The 19,271-nt window shown below is 41.4% G+C and overlaps 1 protein-coding gene across 1 annotated transcript; it reads right to left on the bottom strand.

Moving 5' to 3' along the window:
* Positions 1–1,724: 1,724 nt before the first annotated feature.
* Positions 1,725–2,704, bottom strand: LOC128575868 (TIP41-like protein). Its single transcript, XM_053577622.1, has one exon. The coding sequence runs from the start codon at positions 2,657–2,659 to the stop codon at positions 1,841–1,843; it is 819 nt and encodes a 272-aa protein (XP_053433597.1). The 5' UTR covers positions 2,660–2,704; the 3' UTR covers positions 1,725–1,840.
* Positions 2,705–19,271: the final 16,567 nt, after the last annotated feature.

Here is a 19,271-nt window from a genome sequence, read left to right on the forward strand (position 1 = left end):
CCCTAGTAGCTGGGAGTACAGGCGCCCACCACAACACCAGCCATTTTTCCAAACAACATCTCACTCTGGCTCAGGCTGTTCTTAAACCCAGGAGCTCAGGCAATCCCTGCTCCTCAGCCTCCCAGAGTGCTAGGATTACAGGCATGAGCCACCACACCCGGCCATCTTGTAGTATAATTTGAAGTCAAATAATGTGACACTTCCGGGTTTGTTCTTTCTAATGAGATGGCTTTGGCTACTTGGGCTCTGTTTTTGGTTCCAAATGAAGCTTAAACTTACTTCTCCACCTCTTGTGTCTACCTCTCCATACATCTCCTTCTTTCATGATCTCTACAAGCTTCACGTCCTTCACAATCCATGCAATGAAACAAACAAAAATCACCCATTATTACACAGCAATAATATGGCACTTCTCATCACAGCCACATGAATGGATGGAGGATGGTTCCTGAAGAAGAGAGTTTTAACCAATAATGCCAAAGGTAAAAATGTAAGTGGCAAATATAATTATAGTCAGCACATACCAACTCTGCTTTCTTTATCTCCAGAGCAAATCAGCCAGTCTTTTCCTGCACTCTGTTACTCATGGTGACAGATTTTACTGGATTCATTGAAATGCTGTGTAACATATGGAGTCTGCTAATAATATTTGGAGGAATTGATTGTTCTTATTTTATGTTGACGGCAATGTCGATGAGAAGCTCTTGTAAAAATAATTTGGCAACTTTTATCGGGAACCTGACATTATTGTTTTCTCTTTATATGTTTCTAAAGAAATAATTTAAAAGGAAAAAAGCTAACTAATGGCAAATGTATCAGTATTATTGGCCTCTTTCCCCACTTTGACTTCTCTCTCTCTCTCAGAGGAAGCCCCAATAATTCTTTCTTCTGTTTCATGTAATTCTGCACTTTTCTTGGAAGTCTTGGTCTTAGCTGAAGCCTAATAGCTCACCTTGTACCTTAAAGATTTGCAACATATATTTATAAAGATGGTTCCTCTCTAAAAAATATTTTTAGTACCTGTTCTTAACATAATTATGACTGAAAAATTGGTAAATCTTAACTGTCAATAAGCACAGGAACAATCAGTCACAGCCAATAATGAGATTATTTAAAAACCAGTAAGAACATGGAATAATTGTTATAAGCCGATGCTATGGTAAAAAGACTATGAACTCAAAGTTGTGGATATGAAGTGGTTATAGCTACTTAAAAATAGCATGTATGGCTGAGCATGGTGGCTTATACCTGAAATCCTCACAGGGAGGCTGAGGCAGGTGGATTGCCTTGCGCTCAGGAGTTCAAGACCAGTCTGAATAACAGTGAGACACAGTCTCTACTAAAAATAGGAAAACTAGCTGGGCATTATGGTAGGCTCCTAGAGTCCCAGCTACTTGGGAGGCTGAGACAAGAGGATTGCTTAAGCCTGAAAGTTTGAGGTTGCTGTGAGCTGTGACACCACAGCACTATACCCAGGGTGACAGCGTGAGACACTGTCTCAATTTAAAAAAAATAATAAAAGCTTCTCTCTATATAGGGTTTTTTATACATAATATATATATATATATATGCATATGAATAACAGCTTAGAGGAACAAGAAAAAAGAGCAAATAAAACTTAATCGTTGAAGACTTAGGAGATGGGTTTTTGAGTGGATATATTTCTTTCTTTTTTTTTTTTTTTAGGTGGAACCTTCCTGTGACAAGCCTTTATTATTTTTTCCTTTAAGGCTACAGATATCTGCACATAAACAAGGCAATTAATTCTCATAAAAATACCCCCCTACACATAGCCAAGGTGTCCGGTGAGTTCCACAGAGTGCATATGTTGTATCACATTCTATTCCACAGGTGTACTTTGTTTTGAGTCTTCTGGGTTAGGAATAATTTTTTCTGGAAATATTAGCTTCTCACAAACTGCTTCCTTTATTGGTAAATACTGTGATATTTCATTAGGTTCCGTGAACAGAGAAGGTGGAACGTGCATTAAGTTAGAAATTTTGCTCTCTCGTGATGTATATTCTCGTAACATGTAGGTCTTGTCAGCCTTATGGTAAAGTCTCGTGTCATTCATTCTGATAAGTACTCCATCAATTCTCAAGAAAAACCGCAACAGCAGGAAAAAACTAGAAGGCATTACTCTAATTTTCACACTCAGGCTTGAAACTCCATGATCATGAAGTTCATCCTCAAACAGAAGAACTTCTTCAAAAAACTTAATCTGTTCCCTGGCTTTCAATTTCTCTGTATCTATATGATCTGTTGTAGGTACAACCTTTAACTTTAGAGATTCTCCAAGTAATGTTCCCTTATAATCTGTTGTATAGGTCCAATCATAGGGTTTAATAACCTCCTTGGAGTGTTCACCCTCCGTCCTGCTTTCCTGCCATTCTTCAGCACAGGCTACTTTAAGCATTCCTTGATAGTTGTTTACGCATCTTAATGCATCTGTAGCATTGAACTCAATCCCAAAGCCAGAGCCATGCTGAATTCTTAAAACATTGTCTCCAAACATCATTTCAGGAAGAGATGGCATATGCAATTCATCAGCTAACTTCTCCACATCCGCTGACTTCATGATGTGGGTCTTGGACGCCGTCAGCTTCCACGGCCCGAAGGAGAAGTCCTGGTGGCTGCTCTGAAAGCCGTGGATCATCATGGCTGAGGCGGGGCCCACGAGGGCCACACGGACCAGGGTAGAGCGACAGCTCGAGTGGATATATTTCTTTGAGAATCATCACTACTATAATTTTCTTTGTATAAGGAATACATATATATGGAAATGTGGTGGAATGGGAGTTATAAATGAGACACAGCGTTACCCGGAGCCTTAAGGCACCAGGAAGGCTTTGACTGGGAGATTCTCAGCAGAGCCCAGGTCTCCCACCTCAGTCACACGTTTTATTCAGGGCTGCAAAGAACAATTTTCCTGCTCTGCCCACACAGTTTGCCTTCTGTTCCTAGTTCTTTAGAGAGATACCTCCTTAGCAATGCCATTAGGTTTCTAAATATGGAACTTTGGACACTCTTTTCTGCAGAAAGCTTAAAGTCATATGCAGATAGCAGTGGCTCAGAATTCCTGTGCAGAGCAATGAGAAGCCTCATTGCTTCAGAATCCTCGTCACACACGGATCCTACGTCTCCACACTTTTTCTGAGTTTTGTTGGCAAAATCGTAGACTGTTTTTCTCCCCTTGAATACAATTTTTCTAATTTACCAAAGCACATATTAGAAAAGCACATGCCAATTTTTATCAATTCATTCTCTACAATTTGACCATTTATGTTAATGACAGTCAGTGGTTAAAGGCTCTGAAATCTTAAGATTTGGAACATTAAGACTCCTGTTTTGCAGCCCTTCCCCAAGATAACCTCTCTGTGTATTTATAGAAATCAATTTTAGGGTGGCGCCTGTGGCTCAAGGAGTAGGGCGCCGGTCCCATATGCCGGAGGTGTCGGATTCAAACCCAGCCCCAGCCAAAAAACACAAAAATAAATAAATAAATAAATAAATTTTGACCTACTACACTGTACTTCTTTTGGAATCATCTCTCTCTTCAAAAGCTAAACTCAAAATGAACCTTGTGTGCACCCGTATTCCTAAAAAATCAAAACCAGAATTTAAACAAGGTATTTTTAATGTTTATCTGACTCAATTATTTGTCCCCATCTTTTCAAGGATGTTTTATATTGTTTTATTTCTGGTGTTTCTCTTTTGGCAAGCAGATAATGGAGAAAGAGGGAAAGAGAGGAATGGAAGGGAAAGGCCACAGGCCGCATTCACTGAGGAGAGAAGCAGAAGGAAAATAACTCCCGCTACCGTGCCCCTGTTCACAAAGGTGCTACAGCTTCAGACTAGGGACAGTTTGTCTCCTTTGGCTTCAGATGACTCCCTTGTCTTAAACAAGAGGGGAGGGAATGGAAACAATCTGTTCCAAACGTTCTTGGGCAGAATTACAGACTTCGGGTTAAATGAACCTAGGCATGCACACAGCAGCATTCAGCATTTAGAATATTAAACAAAGAAAAAACCAGTTTTTATAGCCTCACATGCTTCTCATTCTCTTTGCCAGTGGTTTTCCCAGTAGCTCTCAATCTATTTTTAAACACTAAAAAAAATAACAAAGCACTGACACCTTTTCTGAGGACAGACGAGCCTTTAATTGTTTAGAACATGCCAGCAAATTTAGCTGGGACAAAGTTTTGGTGTAGACTGGTTGAATTTTGTGATACTAGATTATAAAAATGTCCATGGCACAGTGACATTTTTGGGGAAATGGAAGCCTGTGGGAGTTGGGGTAGTTATACAACAAACATGTTTCTTTTGTACACACTGAGACCATGACCCTCAATATCTTGTCTAAATCTGGACAAGTGCACATCTCTGGACCAATCTCTGCAGCAAGAGACACAAAAAACCATGATAAAGTACAACAGCTCCAGAGAGCATGCCCCCTTTCTCCAAACTGACGGCTGGTACCCAATCCTCTGGGAAATAAGCTAGGAACACAAGCATAAAATGTAATACATTTTCATTGAATGAATTTATAATGCAATGTGTATCACTAATAAATAATTATACAGGGTAGCCATAATGTTCACGGGCAATTTAAAATTCTGTATTTTACAAATGCCATTCTGTATTTATCTGGATATTTAATAAATTTACTTTTGGAGACATTTCAACTTCTAAAAATTCTGCACAGATTTTTCCCTTTTTTGGGGAGGTAAAATATACATAATATAAAATTTTCCATTGTAACCAGTGTATCTGTATACAGTGTACTAGGTATATTCACAATGTCGTACAACCATCACCACTATCCATTTCCAGATCTTTATATTTTGTACCCTCGACTCTCCCATCTCCTCACACCTGTTATTATACTCTCTATCTCTATAGATTTGTCTATTGACTCATTTAAATTGAACTATACAATATTTACCTTCTTGTGGCTGGCTTATTATAAATTGCTTCTTTTGTAGATACGTCTATGTTAGAGCAGGTATCAGAATTGCATTCCTTTTTAATGATAAATACTAGTCAACTGTATATATACAACACATTTTGCTTATCCCTTTGTTAATGAACATTTGAATTGTTCCACATTTAGGCTTTTGCAAATAATGAATGTTGTTATAAACATTGATGTACAAGGTCTGGGGCTTTGCTTTTCCTTCTTTTTTTTCTATTTTTTTGTAGAGACAGAGTCTCACTTTATGGCCCTCGGTAGAGTGCCGTGGCCTCACACAGCTCACAGCAACCTCCAACTCCTGGGCTCAAGTGACTCTCTTGCCTCAGCCTCCCAAGCAGCTGGGACCACAGGCACCTGCCACAACGCCCGGCTATTTCCTGGCTGCAGTTTGGCCGGGGCCGGGTTTGAACCCACCACCCTCGTATATGGGGCCTGCGCCCTACCAACTGAGCCACAGGCGCCGCCCTTGCTTTTCCTTCTTTTGGGTAACTAACCAGAAGTATAATTGCTAGATTATGTGACAATTCTATGCTTAACTTTTTAAATTTTTATTTTAGAGATAAGGTCTTGCCAAGTGCCCAGGGTGAACTTGAACTCATGGCCTCAAGTGGACTTGGTGCTTCAGCCTCTTAAGTAGCTGGGATCATAGTATAGGTTCATGTCACCACCCCCAGCTTCTGCCTAACTTTTGAGGAAACTCTACCTTTTCCTCCATAGTGGCTGCACCACTTTACATTCTCACCAGAAACCCACAGGGATTCCAGTTTCATAAAGACATCTTGCTTTTGGGCGGCGCCTGTGGCTCAACGTGTAGGGCGCCGGTCCCATATGCCGGAGGTGGCGGGTTCAAGCCCAGCCCCGGCCAAAAAAAAAAAAAAAAAAAGACATCTTGCTTTTTAAATTACCTCTTACACACATGTGCTCTTTTATCTCTCTCCCTCTCTCTAGCATTTATTGAATATTTATAGTCAACAAGATGCCATAGTGAGTGAAGGACAAATAAAGCATTGTGAAACTTGTATTTTTTGAATACAAAATAAATCCTGATAATACTGAACAGAAGTTGGGTAGTCCAAAATTAAAATTTTATGTCAATTGATTTGTGTAAAAGTATGTATTGCCTATCAGACTAAATTATTCATCCACTGGATTTTTTTCTTTGCTTTATTCTTGTGCCTATTATTTTTAGATCCTAGAAATATAAAAGAAAAAGTACATTAGTAAAGTATAAATATTGACTATACTCAACAGTATGCAAATATTGTAACTTATTTTAGTCTACTCAATACGTAACAGTGTTAGGACAGACAAAAATAGTTACAATAGCCACAGCTATTTTAAAATGTTAACTATGTGGTAAAAACCTGGTTAAGTACTTTAAGTACATTATCCGTGAATTAGGAACTATTATGCTCCTGCTGGGAATCAAGAAACGGAGACTCAAAGATGCTGGAGGAATTGGCTCAAGGTCACATCTTGGGAAATAGCAGAGCAAAGATTAAAACTCAGCCTGGTCTTTCAAGTTTGATATCTTAAACACTCCATTTTTTTTTCCGAAAAGGTAATGTTTAACTACACAATGCTTTTTATGACAGGAGCTATTAAGAAATGTTTTTCAAATTTCGCCCTAACTCTTGGCAGTCCTTGATTGTGTTCTAACTGCTTTCCCAGATAGTTCAGAACAGCTGGAAGAGGGTTATATTGCTGTTATTTACCAATTCAGGATGTTACTATTATTTACTTCTGGGAAATCACATACCTCCACAGAATATAACTTACCAACATTTATTTGATACATAAAAGTTTAATAGTTTGATTCTTTCTAATTTTGAATATAAAGCCCAGCAGAATCAGGACTAGAATTCTTAATAAATTGGGGGAATTTCAAAATGTTTAGCAAAAATCTATCTCAAAGATTTTTCTGCACATGATGAAATATTTCCCTGGCTCCCTATTTTTCTTAGAATTAAATTCCAAATCCATTACCTAAAATCTATACATCTCTGAGGTCTTACGACCACCACTCCCACCTCACTCACCCACCACCAGGTTACAGGATACTGGGACTCAACAGCAGTTATACTAACACCATAAGCAAAGTCTCACATCAGGACATTTGCATTTGCTATCTTCTGCCTAAAATCCTCTCCTTCCCTGTGTCCACATGGCTCATCACTTAGTCACCATCAGGTGTCGATCTAATGCCACATTCCCGGCAACTCTCTAGAAAATACCATCACTTATCTTCTCCTCCCTTCCAGTCACCTGGTTTTACCTTTATTCATCTGATGTGTTAAAATGAGACATGTCACATTTTTATGTCAATATTCCACCCCTTTCCATTAAAATGAGGGGCCCAATTTTGCTCACTGGGTAGTCTAATTACTTAGGAAATAACTGGCTCTTAACAAAGACTTATTGTTTGAAAGAGGAAAGAGAAGAAAAGAGGAAGGAAAGGAGAACACAAATTATTTCATTAAATGCAAAGCAAGCAACATAAAATGTCCTTAAATCCTGGCAATTGGTGGTGCCAATGTAGATCTTCCTGGATTATTAAACACCTTGAATCCAGACTACTGTCATTCTTTTATGTTTATAAAGCACCATTGTAGGGAAAATGGGGACCGAACACCCCCTGCCCAGTCAACAGTCCAAGCAAATACCCATTGTGGGGATTCGTATTATGTTGTTGTTGTTGTTGTCATTGTTGTTCAGCTGGCCTGGGCTGGGCTCGAACACGCCAGCTTCAGTGCGTGTGGCTGGCGCCATAACCACTGTGCCACAGGAACCGAGCCAGGGATTTGTATTATGGCCAGGGCACAGATCAAGGGAACAGCTCAAGCCCTGAGATATGGGCAGGAGAGCTTGTACCCTAACCGTGGAGGGAAACGCCTTCAGGTGGAGTTCAGAAGACAATTCTTCTTTTCCACCAGTTCTTCAAAAGAACCTGGCACTGTTAAGTCTGCTCCATAGAGAAACTAGAGGGGTCTAACCTCCCCCAAGGAATCTGTGTGCAGTGAGCACAGACAGGAAGCTGCCTTCACACAAGGCTCAGGTTCCATATTTCTCAAGACTGCTCAGCCCCTTCGAGTTAATGATTATTGATACAAAAAGAACTAACATGCCGACTCGGCGCCTGTAGCTCAGCAGCTAGGGCGCCAGCCACATACACTGGAGCTGGCGGGTATGAATCCAGCCCATGCCTGCCAAACCACAATGATGGCTACAACCAAAAGATAGCCAGGCGTTGTGGCAGGTGCCTATAGTCCCAGCTACTCGGGAGGTAGAGGCAAGAGAATCACTTAAGCCCAAGAGTTTGAGGTTGCTGTGAGCTGTGACTCCATAGCACTCTACTGAGGGTGACACAATGAGACTCTGTCTCAAAAAAACAAAAAAGAACTAACATGGTTACTCAGGGAAACTGCTGACCTTGTTACTCCCTTCCTCGGCTTACCCTCTTGGCTAAACGAGAAAATAGCCTTCAGTAAAAGCTTGGTGGAAGAAACACTCAGGGATACTCTCTGTAACCCCACAATCTAGTGGTGGTCCCCTCTTTTTCCATCTTTGAAACTCTCTTCTGTATGTTCTGCCTCATTATCTCTCATCATTTTTAACTTTATTATCTTCAGGTGACAGCTGCCAGCTCCACAGGTCTTAAAGGACTCTGCCCCTGGGATGGGACCCCAGCACACAGTTGAACTTTCTCCAGAAAAACTGAGTTGCAAAGTTAATTTGCATGAAAAGGGAGGGTCATACAATGGAATTGATAAAATCAAGCAATGGAGAAGAAAAAAACACAAGGAAAACACCAAGTGAGGCACATTGGGTTACCAACAGTGTGCTCTCCTGAGTCCAGCCACCTGCACCCAACTTCCATGTGACACTGCAGAACTGAGGGACGATTGTTTCTAAAGGCTCTGGAGGACTCTTCAGAATGGAAGGTAGATGTGGTTTCTTCAAATATTCTTTATGGATGGAGTTTAACAAGCACAGTTGGAGGCCCAAGCACAGATTCTGAGTGTGTGACATTGCCCTCCTCCCCCATCCACATTTATATCACAAAGATGCTCAGCTCTGTGTGAGGCAAGGAAAATGCCTCGGGGTGTGTCATAAACGAGAACAGCAGAAGCTCATACATCACCTACAGCCTTTCTGACCCCGTGTCAGTCCTTGTCCACCATAATGTTCCACCCCGATATTGGAAGATGTCTGATGCAGGTTTTTTTGTTTTTTTTTTTTTTATATATCTCACTCCCTGACAAGAGGTTGGTGACAATGCTGAGTATGTCTTTACCCTCAAACACAGCTGATCACTGGTTATAGGAAGAAATCATCTGTTTGATTTGAAAAACTGAAGTTATTTTAAATACACAAAGTTCATGGGCAGGAGTGGACAGAGCTGATCAGTACTGTGGATGTTACAGATTTACAAGGAGGTCCCACAAATGATGGGAAAGGTATTCTTCTGGCTGGTGGAAGTTGCCATTGTCAACAGCGACATCCTTTACTCAGTAGGCAAGGAGAGTGGAGAAAAAGTGCAGATGCACATTTCCTATGGGAGAAATCTCATCACTCAGCTTGTGAGCAGTGTGAGGAAACAAAATTCAAGGAAGAGAGGAAGACTATCATTTTCTGAGACTGAGGAACATCTAAATGGGGAGATGCATTTTTTAACACAAAATGAAAAAAAAAATCAGCAAAAGATTGCATGGTTTGCAACAGAAGAAATGAAAAAGGTCTTAACACAATAACTAAGGAAATGCCAGGAAGGCTATGTTAACCAGTGTGATGAAAATGTGTCAATCGGTCTATAAAACCAGTGTATGGTGCCCCATGATCGCATTAATGTACACAGCTATGATTTAACAATAAAAAAAAAAAAAGAAAAAGGTGGAAGGAGAAAAATGCTTTCCTTCTATGAGACATGCAGGGGGAAGCTGACTTCATCCTGAAACTGCTTAAAGAAGTATCAAGTCAAAAACATTATAAACACAAATAAACAAAAACACTTTAAACTGATAATAAAGTCTATTTATTTTATTATCTAATATAACAAAACACTAAAATAGATAATAAAATCATCAGATGAGTTCATATTTATGTTTTTCTCCTTTAAAATAGTAGGATAATTATGATTAATGCACCAATCTCTTTCCTGCCCAAAATAAATAAGAGCTGGCGAGTATTGGAGTGGAAGAAAATTGGATCAGAAAGAGTTAAGGAATGTAAAACAGAAGTCAATTGTTTTTTATGCTGTTCCACAAAAGTGTGAAAAAGTCTCCAGTTTCTCTACAAACTAAGAAATGATTTTTCAGAAGAAGACAACGAGCACTATATGTTGAGTGGTCACATTCAAAAACTTCTAACTCCTCCTACTCTAACCATTCAATTAAGCTACACCCACGCCTCCAAACCAAGACCAGCCGACTCTTACAGAGGGCTCAACAATGCAACCGTGTCAGATCTGAAGTTGTAAACTCCTCCATCTCTTTCCAAAGAGAATAGTATTCCATGGTGTACATATACCACAATTTGCTAATCCATCCATGGGTCGATGGACACTTGAGCTGTTTCCACGTCTTGACAATTATGAATTGGGCTTCAATGGAGCTGGAACATATTCTTCTTCGTAAAGTATCTCAAGAATGGAAAAAAAAGTATTCAATGTATTGAATACTACTACGAAATCAGTATATAATCACCTACACATTCATACGAATGGTAAAACATAACTATAGTCCAGAAAGTAGGAGGGAAGAGGAGGGAGAGGGAAGCGAGGCCAGGAAGAGTGAGGGTATTTGGGTGATGTCACCTATGTGCATAATGCAATGGTACATTTCAAAACTATTAAGAACAGAGTATAAATGTCTTACCACAACAAATAAGTAAGGGAGGTGATGGATGTGTTAATCAGTTCGACGTAAGCATTTCACACTGTATGCCAAATCAGTTTGCTATACCCCATAAATGCATCAATGTACACAATTATGATTTAATAAAACAAAAAAGAGAACCTTCGTCCCCTTAATGTGCTCAGACAATTCTGTGCAAGGTGGCCTGCCCTGGGGCTGCCGTTCCTCCAAGCATAGTCATCAAGCTGCCAAACTGGCCAGCATCTCGAAATGTAGCCTCCGAGGTGCTGGGAACTTCTCCAGGAGAACTTTATTTATTCCAGAAGTTTTAGTGTCTTGCTTTTCAAAATAAAAAATCTATAACACACCTAGAATTAATTTTTATGCATGGCGAGAAAAAAGGGTCAAATCTCATTTTTTCCATATGGATATCCAAATAGGGCAGCACCAAAACCAAATAATTAATTCTTTCTAATTCTTTCTAATTCTAATTAATAGAATTAATTCTATTCTATCTATTAGAATATTATTTAGGCACAGCACTACCTAAATAATATTCTAATTCTTCTTGTGTTAAGTTTGTTTTTCAAGAAGTTTTTCTACTTCATTTAGAATTATATTTGTTAATAATATTCTGTTCTTTTACAGTTAATGTATGTAGGATCACATTAAATTTTTTTTTTTGTAGAGACAGAGTCTCACTGTACCGCCCTCGGGTAGACTGCCGTGGCATTGCACAGCTCACAGCAACCTCTAACTCTTGGGCTTATGCGATTCTCTTGCCTCAGCCTCCGGAGCAGCTGGGACTACAGGCGCCTGCCACAACGCCCGGCTATTTTTTGTTGTTGTTACAGTTTGGCCGGGGCTGGGTTTGAACCCGCCACCCTTGGCATATGGGGCCGGGGCCCTACTCACTGAGCCACAGGCACCGCCCCGGATGACATTAATTGTTGTTTAAACTCGTCTTTATCTTGCTAAAGTGGTATGAGTTTTATAATCTTTTTGAAGAATGGAGTTTGGCTTAGTTAATTTTCTCTGTCTCTTGCTTTCCCTTTAGTGTCTGCTCGGTGTCACCGCCTTTGCTTGGATTACTTTTTATTTATACATGCTTAAGTTTTTTGAGATTCTTATGATAGAAACATACAATGACAGCTAATATAAAATTTTAAAACTGAAAAAAAATTGAAGCACTTTGTTTCACCAATTTTGATACGTTGTACATGTACTTTTATTTTTATTTAATTCAAAATACTTTCATTTTTCTCATGTTTTCTTTCTTGAACCATTAGTCATTTACAATACATTACTTGATTTCCAAATATGTGATGTTTTTGTAGATAATCATTAATCTTTAATTTATTTCTGTTACAACTTACTTTGTAAGATACCAACCTCTGAAATATATTAAGACATATTTATGGCCCTGTATATCATCTAACCCCAGTGAGAATGGCCCACATCAGAAAATCTCAAAACTGCAGATGCTGGCGTGGATGTGGAGTGAAGGGAACACTTTTACACTGCTGGTGGGACTGCAAACTAGTACAACCTTTCTGGAAGGAAGTATGGAGAAACCTCAAAGCACTCAAGCTAGACCTCCCATTTGATCCTGCAATCCCATTACTGGGCATCTACCCAGAAGGAAAAAAATCCTTTTATCATAAGGACACTTGTACTAGACTGTTTATTGCAGCTCAATTTACAATCGCCAAAATGTGGAAACAGCCTAAATGCCCACCAACCCAGGAATGGATTAACAAGCTGTGGTATATGTATACCATGGAATACTATTCAGCTATTAAAAAAAATGGAGACTTTACATCCTTCATATTAACCTGGATGGAAGTGGAAGGCATTATTCTTAGTAAAGCATCACAAGAATGGAGAAGCATGAATCCTATGTACTCAATTTTGATATGAGGACAATTAATGACAATTAAGGTTATGAGGGGGAGAAAAGCCGAAAGAGGGAGGGAGGGAGGGGAGTGGGGCCTTGGTGTGTGTCACACTTTATGGGGGCAAGACATGATTGCAAGAGGGACTTTACCTAACAATTGCAATCAGTGTAACCTTGCTTATTGTACCCTCAATGAATCCCCAACAATAAAAAAAAAAAGCAAAAAAAAAAAAAAAGACATATTATGGCCCTGTAGATGTTCAGTTTGGGGGAATGTTCCACATGCACTTGAAAAGAATATATATTGGGCGGCGCCTGTGGCTCAGTCGGTAGGGCGCCGGTCCCATATACCGAGGGTGGTGGGTTCGAACCCGGCCCCGGCTGAACTGTAACCAAAAAAAATAGCTGGGCATTGTGGCGGGCGCCTGTAGTCCCAGCTACCGGGGGGCTGAGGCAAGAGAATTGCTTAAGCCCGGGAGTTGGAGGTTGCTGTGAGCTGTGTGATGCCATGGCACTCTACCGAGGGCCATAAAGTGAGACTCTGTCTCTACAAAAAAAAACAAAAAGAAAGAAAAGAATATATATTTTACAGGTATTGGATGAAGTTCTCTAAATATTAAATAGGTCAAGGTCAAAATTGTATGCTAAAGGCTAAAATGAGATATAAAATTAGATTTATAGATAGATTTATTTATCTATCAACTATTAATAGAGCAGTTTAAATTTTTAACTCGTGTGTGTGTTAATTTATCACATTACCTGTGCTCTTTGTTGTGTTTTCAAGCTCTATTCTTAGATGCCACATATACTAATAATTGTTATGTCTTTTGATTAATTGACCCTTTTATCACTGTGAAATGATGAAATGACCCTCTTTCTCTCAGGCAATACTATTTGTTTTGAAGTATATCTCGTCTAATATTGGTTTAATCACATCCTGTTGTTGATGCTTCCTATTTGAATGGTGTGTCATTTTCCATCCTTTTGCTTTCAACCTGTCTGGGTTTTTATACTTTAAGCGAATCTCTTATACATAGTATATTTTGGGGACTTGCTTTTTTTGGTCAGTGGCATAATCTCTACTATTTAATCTAAGTTTCTTGTCTATTTTTGTTAGATGTAATAATTGTATAATTGGGCTGAGAGCTAACATTTTCTATTTTATTTTGATCCTTCTCCCCCTCTGTTCCTCTTGTATTCCAAGCATTCTTTCAGATTATTCAAATATACAGTATTGCTGTGTATCTATTTTTATTTGTTTGGGGAATTTTTAGTCATCCACTTTTGGTATTATTCTTTAGTGATTACAGTAGAAATTACAAAATTCACTGTTATAACAGTTTACTTATACTTAATATTATACTTGTTTTATACAAAATGTTAAGAATTCTTCAAGAATATAATTCTACTTACCTCTTCCCCGTGTTCTTCTGCTATTGTATTTTACATACTTTCCATCTATATATGTTATAAACTCCATAATCCAAGAATATATAATATAGCATTAAATAGACACATATCTTTAAAAGAAACTTAGAAAAAAATCAGTCTTTTATATTTACCCTCAGTGTACCATTGTTGCCTTTTGATGCAGTTTTATATCTGGTATTATTTCCCTTCTTCCTGAAAATTTTCCTCTAACATTTCTTATACTCTAGATCTTCTGTGATTAAATTATTTCAGTTGATATATATCTGTAAGTGTCTATCTTGTATTAATTTTTTACAGACATATAAAATGCTGGATTGGAGGGAGACAAGATGGCGGACTGAAGCCAGCTTTCAACAAAGGCTCCCGTCCAGAAGGAGAGTTAAGGGACAGGAATTTAGTAAGTATCCTGGTGGACTTGAGCCTCACCAAGAGAGAAGGCTGAAGAACGCACATCAACACCGCTGAGGCAAGTTGTGATCACAAGGACGCAAACAAAAGGTACAAAATCCACCACCAAGCGGACGGGAGTCCCCCTCCCCCATGAGACCGGCTCTGGAGCCCCACAATTGAACAAGCGGGCAGAAATTAAAGCCCCTCCCACTACACTCCATGGGAGAGACCTTCTAAAAACTGGACCTACCTCCCCTACTGGGGTGCCGTGGCGTTCTCCTGCCGGACATAGGGCTGAATAAAACTTTGGGAATCCTTTGCCGGCAACCCTGAATCCCCGGCGCTCCCCTCCCGCCCACCGAGGTCTGGAGGCCTGTCCCCCAGGACTTCGGATCCTTGGGTGATTTCTCAAGGGGAGTGGACAGTCCCCGAGTTGCGACTGGTCAGCATTGACTCTGAGGCGCTCCGAGTGAGGAGAGGGCACCGGGCTGAGGGGGAGTCACGCCTCGCGGCACTTCCCTGCGGTGCAGTGCACCAACCCTCCCCGGGCATACGGGGCCCAAGACTGAATAAGACTCTGGCCTCCCCGCTGAGAGCTGAGAACCCCTACTCTCACTCGGGGTCTGAGGGCCTATCCCCCAGGAGTTCGGCTCCTTGGGTGATTTCTCGAGGGGAGTGCACAGTGCCTGAGCTGCGTCAGGTCAGCGCTGACTCTGGGATACGTGAGCGAGGAGAGGGCACTCTGCTGAGGGAAAATCAAGCCTTGGCGGCACTTCCCTGCGGTGCAGTGCAGGAGCCCTCCCCGGGCACAAGACTGAATAAGACTCTGGCCTCCCCGCTGAGAGCTGAGAGCCCCTACTCTCACTCGGGGTCTGAGGGCCTATCCCTCCGGAGTTCGGCTCCTTGGGTGATTTCTCGAGGGGAGTGCACAGTGCCTGAGCTGCGTCAGGTCAGCGCTGACTCTGGGATACGTGAGCGAGGAGAGGGCACTCTGCTGAGGGGAAATCAAGCCTTGGCGGCACTTCCCTGCGGTGCAGTGCAGGAGCCCTCCCCGGGCACAAGACTGAATAAGACTCTGGCCTCCCCGCTGAGAGCTGAGAGCCCCTACTCTCACTCGGGGTCTGAGGGCCTATCCCTCCGGAGTTCGGCTCCTTGGGTGATTTCTCGAGGGGAGTGCACAGTGCCTGAGCTGTGTCAGGTCAGCACTGACTCTGGGATACGTGAGCGAGGAGAGGGCACTCTGCTGAGGGGAAATCAAGCCTTGGCGGCACTTCCCTGCGGTGCAGTGCAGGAGCCCTCCCCTGACCGTAGTATTGCGTGAAACTGAATGAAACTCTAGCTTCCCCCCGCCCCACTCCCAATCCGGGTCTGGGGGCCCATCCCCCAAGAGTTCTGATTCTTGGGGGATCTCTTAAGGGGTGTGGACCCAGCACAAACTGCGGCCGCTCAGTGCTGACTCTGGGGCGCGGGACAGAGGAGAAAAGGGTCGCCTGAGTGCCCACACCAGAGCAGCAGTTCCCTGGAGGTAGATCAACAGCCGTTTTTTCTTTAACGGCAGAACGCTCACTTCTGGATATTCTGAGGCCACACCCCCGTCTCCCTGGGCAACCAGAGGAGGCCACCGGTGTCACGGCTCACAAACCCGGAAGCCTCCAGGGCGGGGCCGACCCAGAGAGGTGTTCAGATGCAATTCTCCAGAAGCAAAGACGTTTGAACTCAAAACAGCCCGTCTCCTGTAGGCGACGACAGGAACAGAGACAGAACCTCACAAAGTTGTCTGTTCTGTTCTGTTCTGTTAGCAGCATCCATCAGGGACGGGGCTAAGCCTGAGTGAACACCTCCTTCCCATCACCTGCATCAAACACTCAAAGATGTCAGGCCCCATCTCCTCCTGCTAGATAGTGGCAGTCTGCGGGGGCCTGGCAGACTTCCTCGCGATTCAGGCAGGTGCAAACCCCTGGAGTGTCTGTTCACTGCAGGCAACTGGGTTAGCCATCTGCAGAGATACCAGTGACTGGGTCCGACGGAGGGGCCAAGTGGGGAAGGAGACGTCAACCTTCCCAGACTGCTCTGTTTGCAGGGTGGCTCCTCCTGACTCCACGCTGCATTGGGGTGAGCTGTCTCAGAGGAGTCACCAGGCCCCTGTGATCCAGTTCCCAGAGACCTCTTGAACCCTTCCACCTGAGACAAGTGCCGATTGAGACAGTTGATTCGGACCTTTTGAACTGGGCTAATAGACTGAGGACTTTTCAGGTGGTGCCCTGGGTGTGCGATTGTAGGAAGGTTTCATTCTCCTTTTCCAACTGGGGCCAGAGGTGGGCAGGCGGGGTGACTTAATTGCTGATTTTTTCACACAGCTGTGACTTCAAGCCAGAGTAGAAGTTGCAATAGGATCGAACAGAAACCAGCTGAAAACAAGACAGAACCACTTTGCTCCACCACACCAGACAGGGCCCCAGTTTCTCAGGCCACAACACTGTACGGGCCCTCGATAAAACCCCAGGGGAAAAACCAAAGGGAGTAAACCATGGGGCGGAATCAGCGGAAAAACTCTGGTAACATGAATAACCAGAATAGATCAACCCCCCCAAGAAAAGATACGGCAGATGTGATTGAAGATCCCATTCATAAACAACTGGCTGAGATGTCAGAAGTTGAATTCAGAATTTGGTTTGCAGACAAGATTAATAAAATGGAATTAGGAATTCGAGGAGAAATTCAAAAACTGTCTCAAGAATTTAACGAATTTAAAGACAAAACCACCAAAGACTTAGACACACTGAAACAAGAACTTACAGCCCTCAAAGATATGAAAAATACAGTAGAATCCCTCAGTAACAGAATGGAGCAAGCAGAAGAAAGGATTTCTGACATTGAAGATAAAGTCTTCGAACGCTCCCAATCTCTCAAAGAGGAAGAGAAATGGAGAGCAAAAACGGATCACTCACTCAGAGAGCTCTCAGATAATTCGAAAAAAAATAACATAAGGGTTATAGGAATTTCGGAGGCTGATGACGTGGCAGCCAAGGGCACAGAGGCCCTTCTACATGAAATTATGAAAGAAAATTTTCCAGACATGCCTAGAGAATCTGAAATTCAGATAGCAGACAGCTTCAGAACCCCAGCACGATTCAACCCCAAAAAGCCATCTCCCAGACATATCATAATTAGCTTCACTAAAGTTAACATGAAAGATGTTTACATGGATGGAGCTGGAACATATTCTTCTTAGTAAAGTATCCCAAGAATGGAAGAAAAAATATCCAATGTACACAGCCCTACTATGAAACTAATTTGGGACTCTCACATGAAAGCTATAACCCAGCTACAACTTAACAATAGGGGGAAGTGGGAAAGGGGGGGGTGGGTAGAGGGAGGGGAATCGGTGGGATCACACCTGTGGTGCATATTACAGGGGTATTTGCGAAACTTGGTAAATGTAGAATATAAATGTTTTGGCACAGTAACTGAGATAACGCCGGAAAGGCTATGTTAACCACTGGGATAAAAATGTGTCAAATGGTTTATGAAGTGAGTGTATGATGCCCCATAATCATATCATTGTATACACTTATGATTTAATAAAAAAATTAAAAAAAAAAAAAAAAATAAAGTTAACATGAAAGAGAAGATTCTCAAAGCAGCCCGGCGAAAGAAAACTATAACGTACAAAGGTAAGAATATTAGAATAACTGCAGATCTCTCTGCTGAAACTTTTCAAGCAAGAAGAGGCTGGTCATCAACTTTTAATCTCCTAAAGCAAAAAAACTTTCAACCCAGGATCTTGTATCCAGCTAAACTGAGTTTCATCTATGATGGAGAAATTAAATACTTCAATGACATTCATATGTTGAAAAAATTTGCCATAAGTAAACCAGCTCTTCAGGATGTTCTCAGACCTATCCTCCACAATGACCAACCCAATCCTATACCACAAAAGTAAACTCACTCAGAAACTTCGGATCAAACTCCAACTTCCACACTGGCGAAAGGATTAAAAATGTCCACTGGACCTTTGAAAAACTCGATACCCAAAATTCCACCAGACTTATCCTTACTCTCCATCAATGTGAATGGCTTAAACTGTCCTCTAAAGAGGCATAGGTTAGCTGACTGGATACAAAAACTTAAGCCAGATATTTGTTGCATACAAGAGTCACATCTCAACTTAAAAGACAAATACAGACTCAGGGTGAAAGGATGGTCATCCATATTTCAGGCAAATGGTAATCAGAAAAAAGCAGGTGTTGCAATTTTATTTGCAGATACAGTAGGCTTTAAACCATCAAAAGTAAGGAAGGACAAGAATGGTCACTTCATATTTGTTAAGGGTAATACTCAATATGACGAGATCTCAATTATTAATATCTATGCACCCAACCAGAATGCACCTCAATTTATAAGAGAAACTCTAACAGACATGAGTAACTTGATTTCCTCCAGCTCCATAATCGTTGGAGATTTCAACACTCCCTTGGCAGTGTTGGATCGATCCTCCAGAAAGAAGCTGAGCAAAGAAATCTTAGATTTAAACCTAACCATCCAGTATTTAGATTTAGCAGACATCTACAGAACATTTCATCCCAACAAAACTGAATACACATACTTCTCATCAGCCCACGGAACTTACTCCAAAATTGATCACATTTTAGGTCACAAGTCTAACCTCAGTAAATTTAAAGGAATAGAAATTATTCCATGCATCTTCTCGGACCATCATGGAATA

The sequence above is a fragment of the Nycticebus coucang genome, chromosome 23 (genome assembly GCF_027406575.1).
Source record: "Nycticebus coucang isolate mNycCou1 chromosome 23, mNycCou1.pri, whole genome shotgun sequence".
Taxonomy (NCBI): Eukaryota; Metazoa; Chordata; class Mammalia; order Primates; family Lorisidae; genus Nycticebus; species Nycticebus coucang.

Bases quoted from the DNA above. Each gene is read 5' to 3' on its own strand.
- LOC128575868 (XM_053577622.1), bottom strand. From the start codon at position 2,659: ATGATGATCCACGGCTTTCAGAGCAGCCACCAGGACTTCTCCTTCGGG.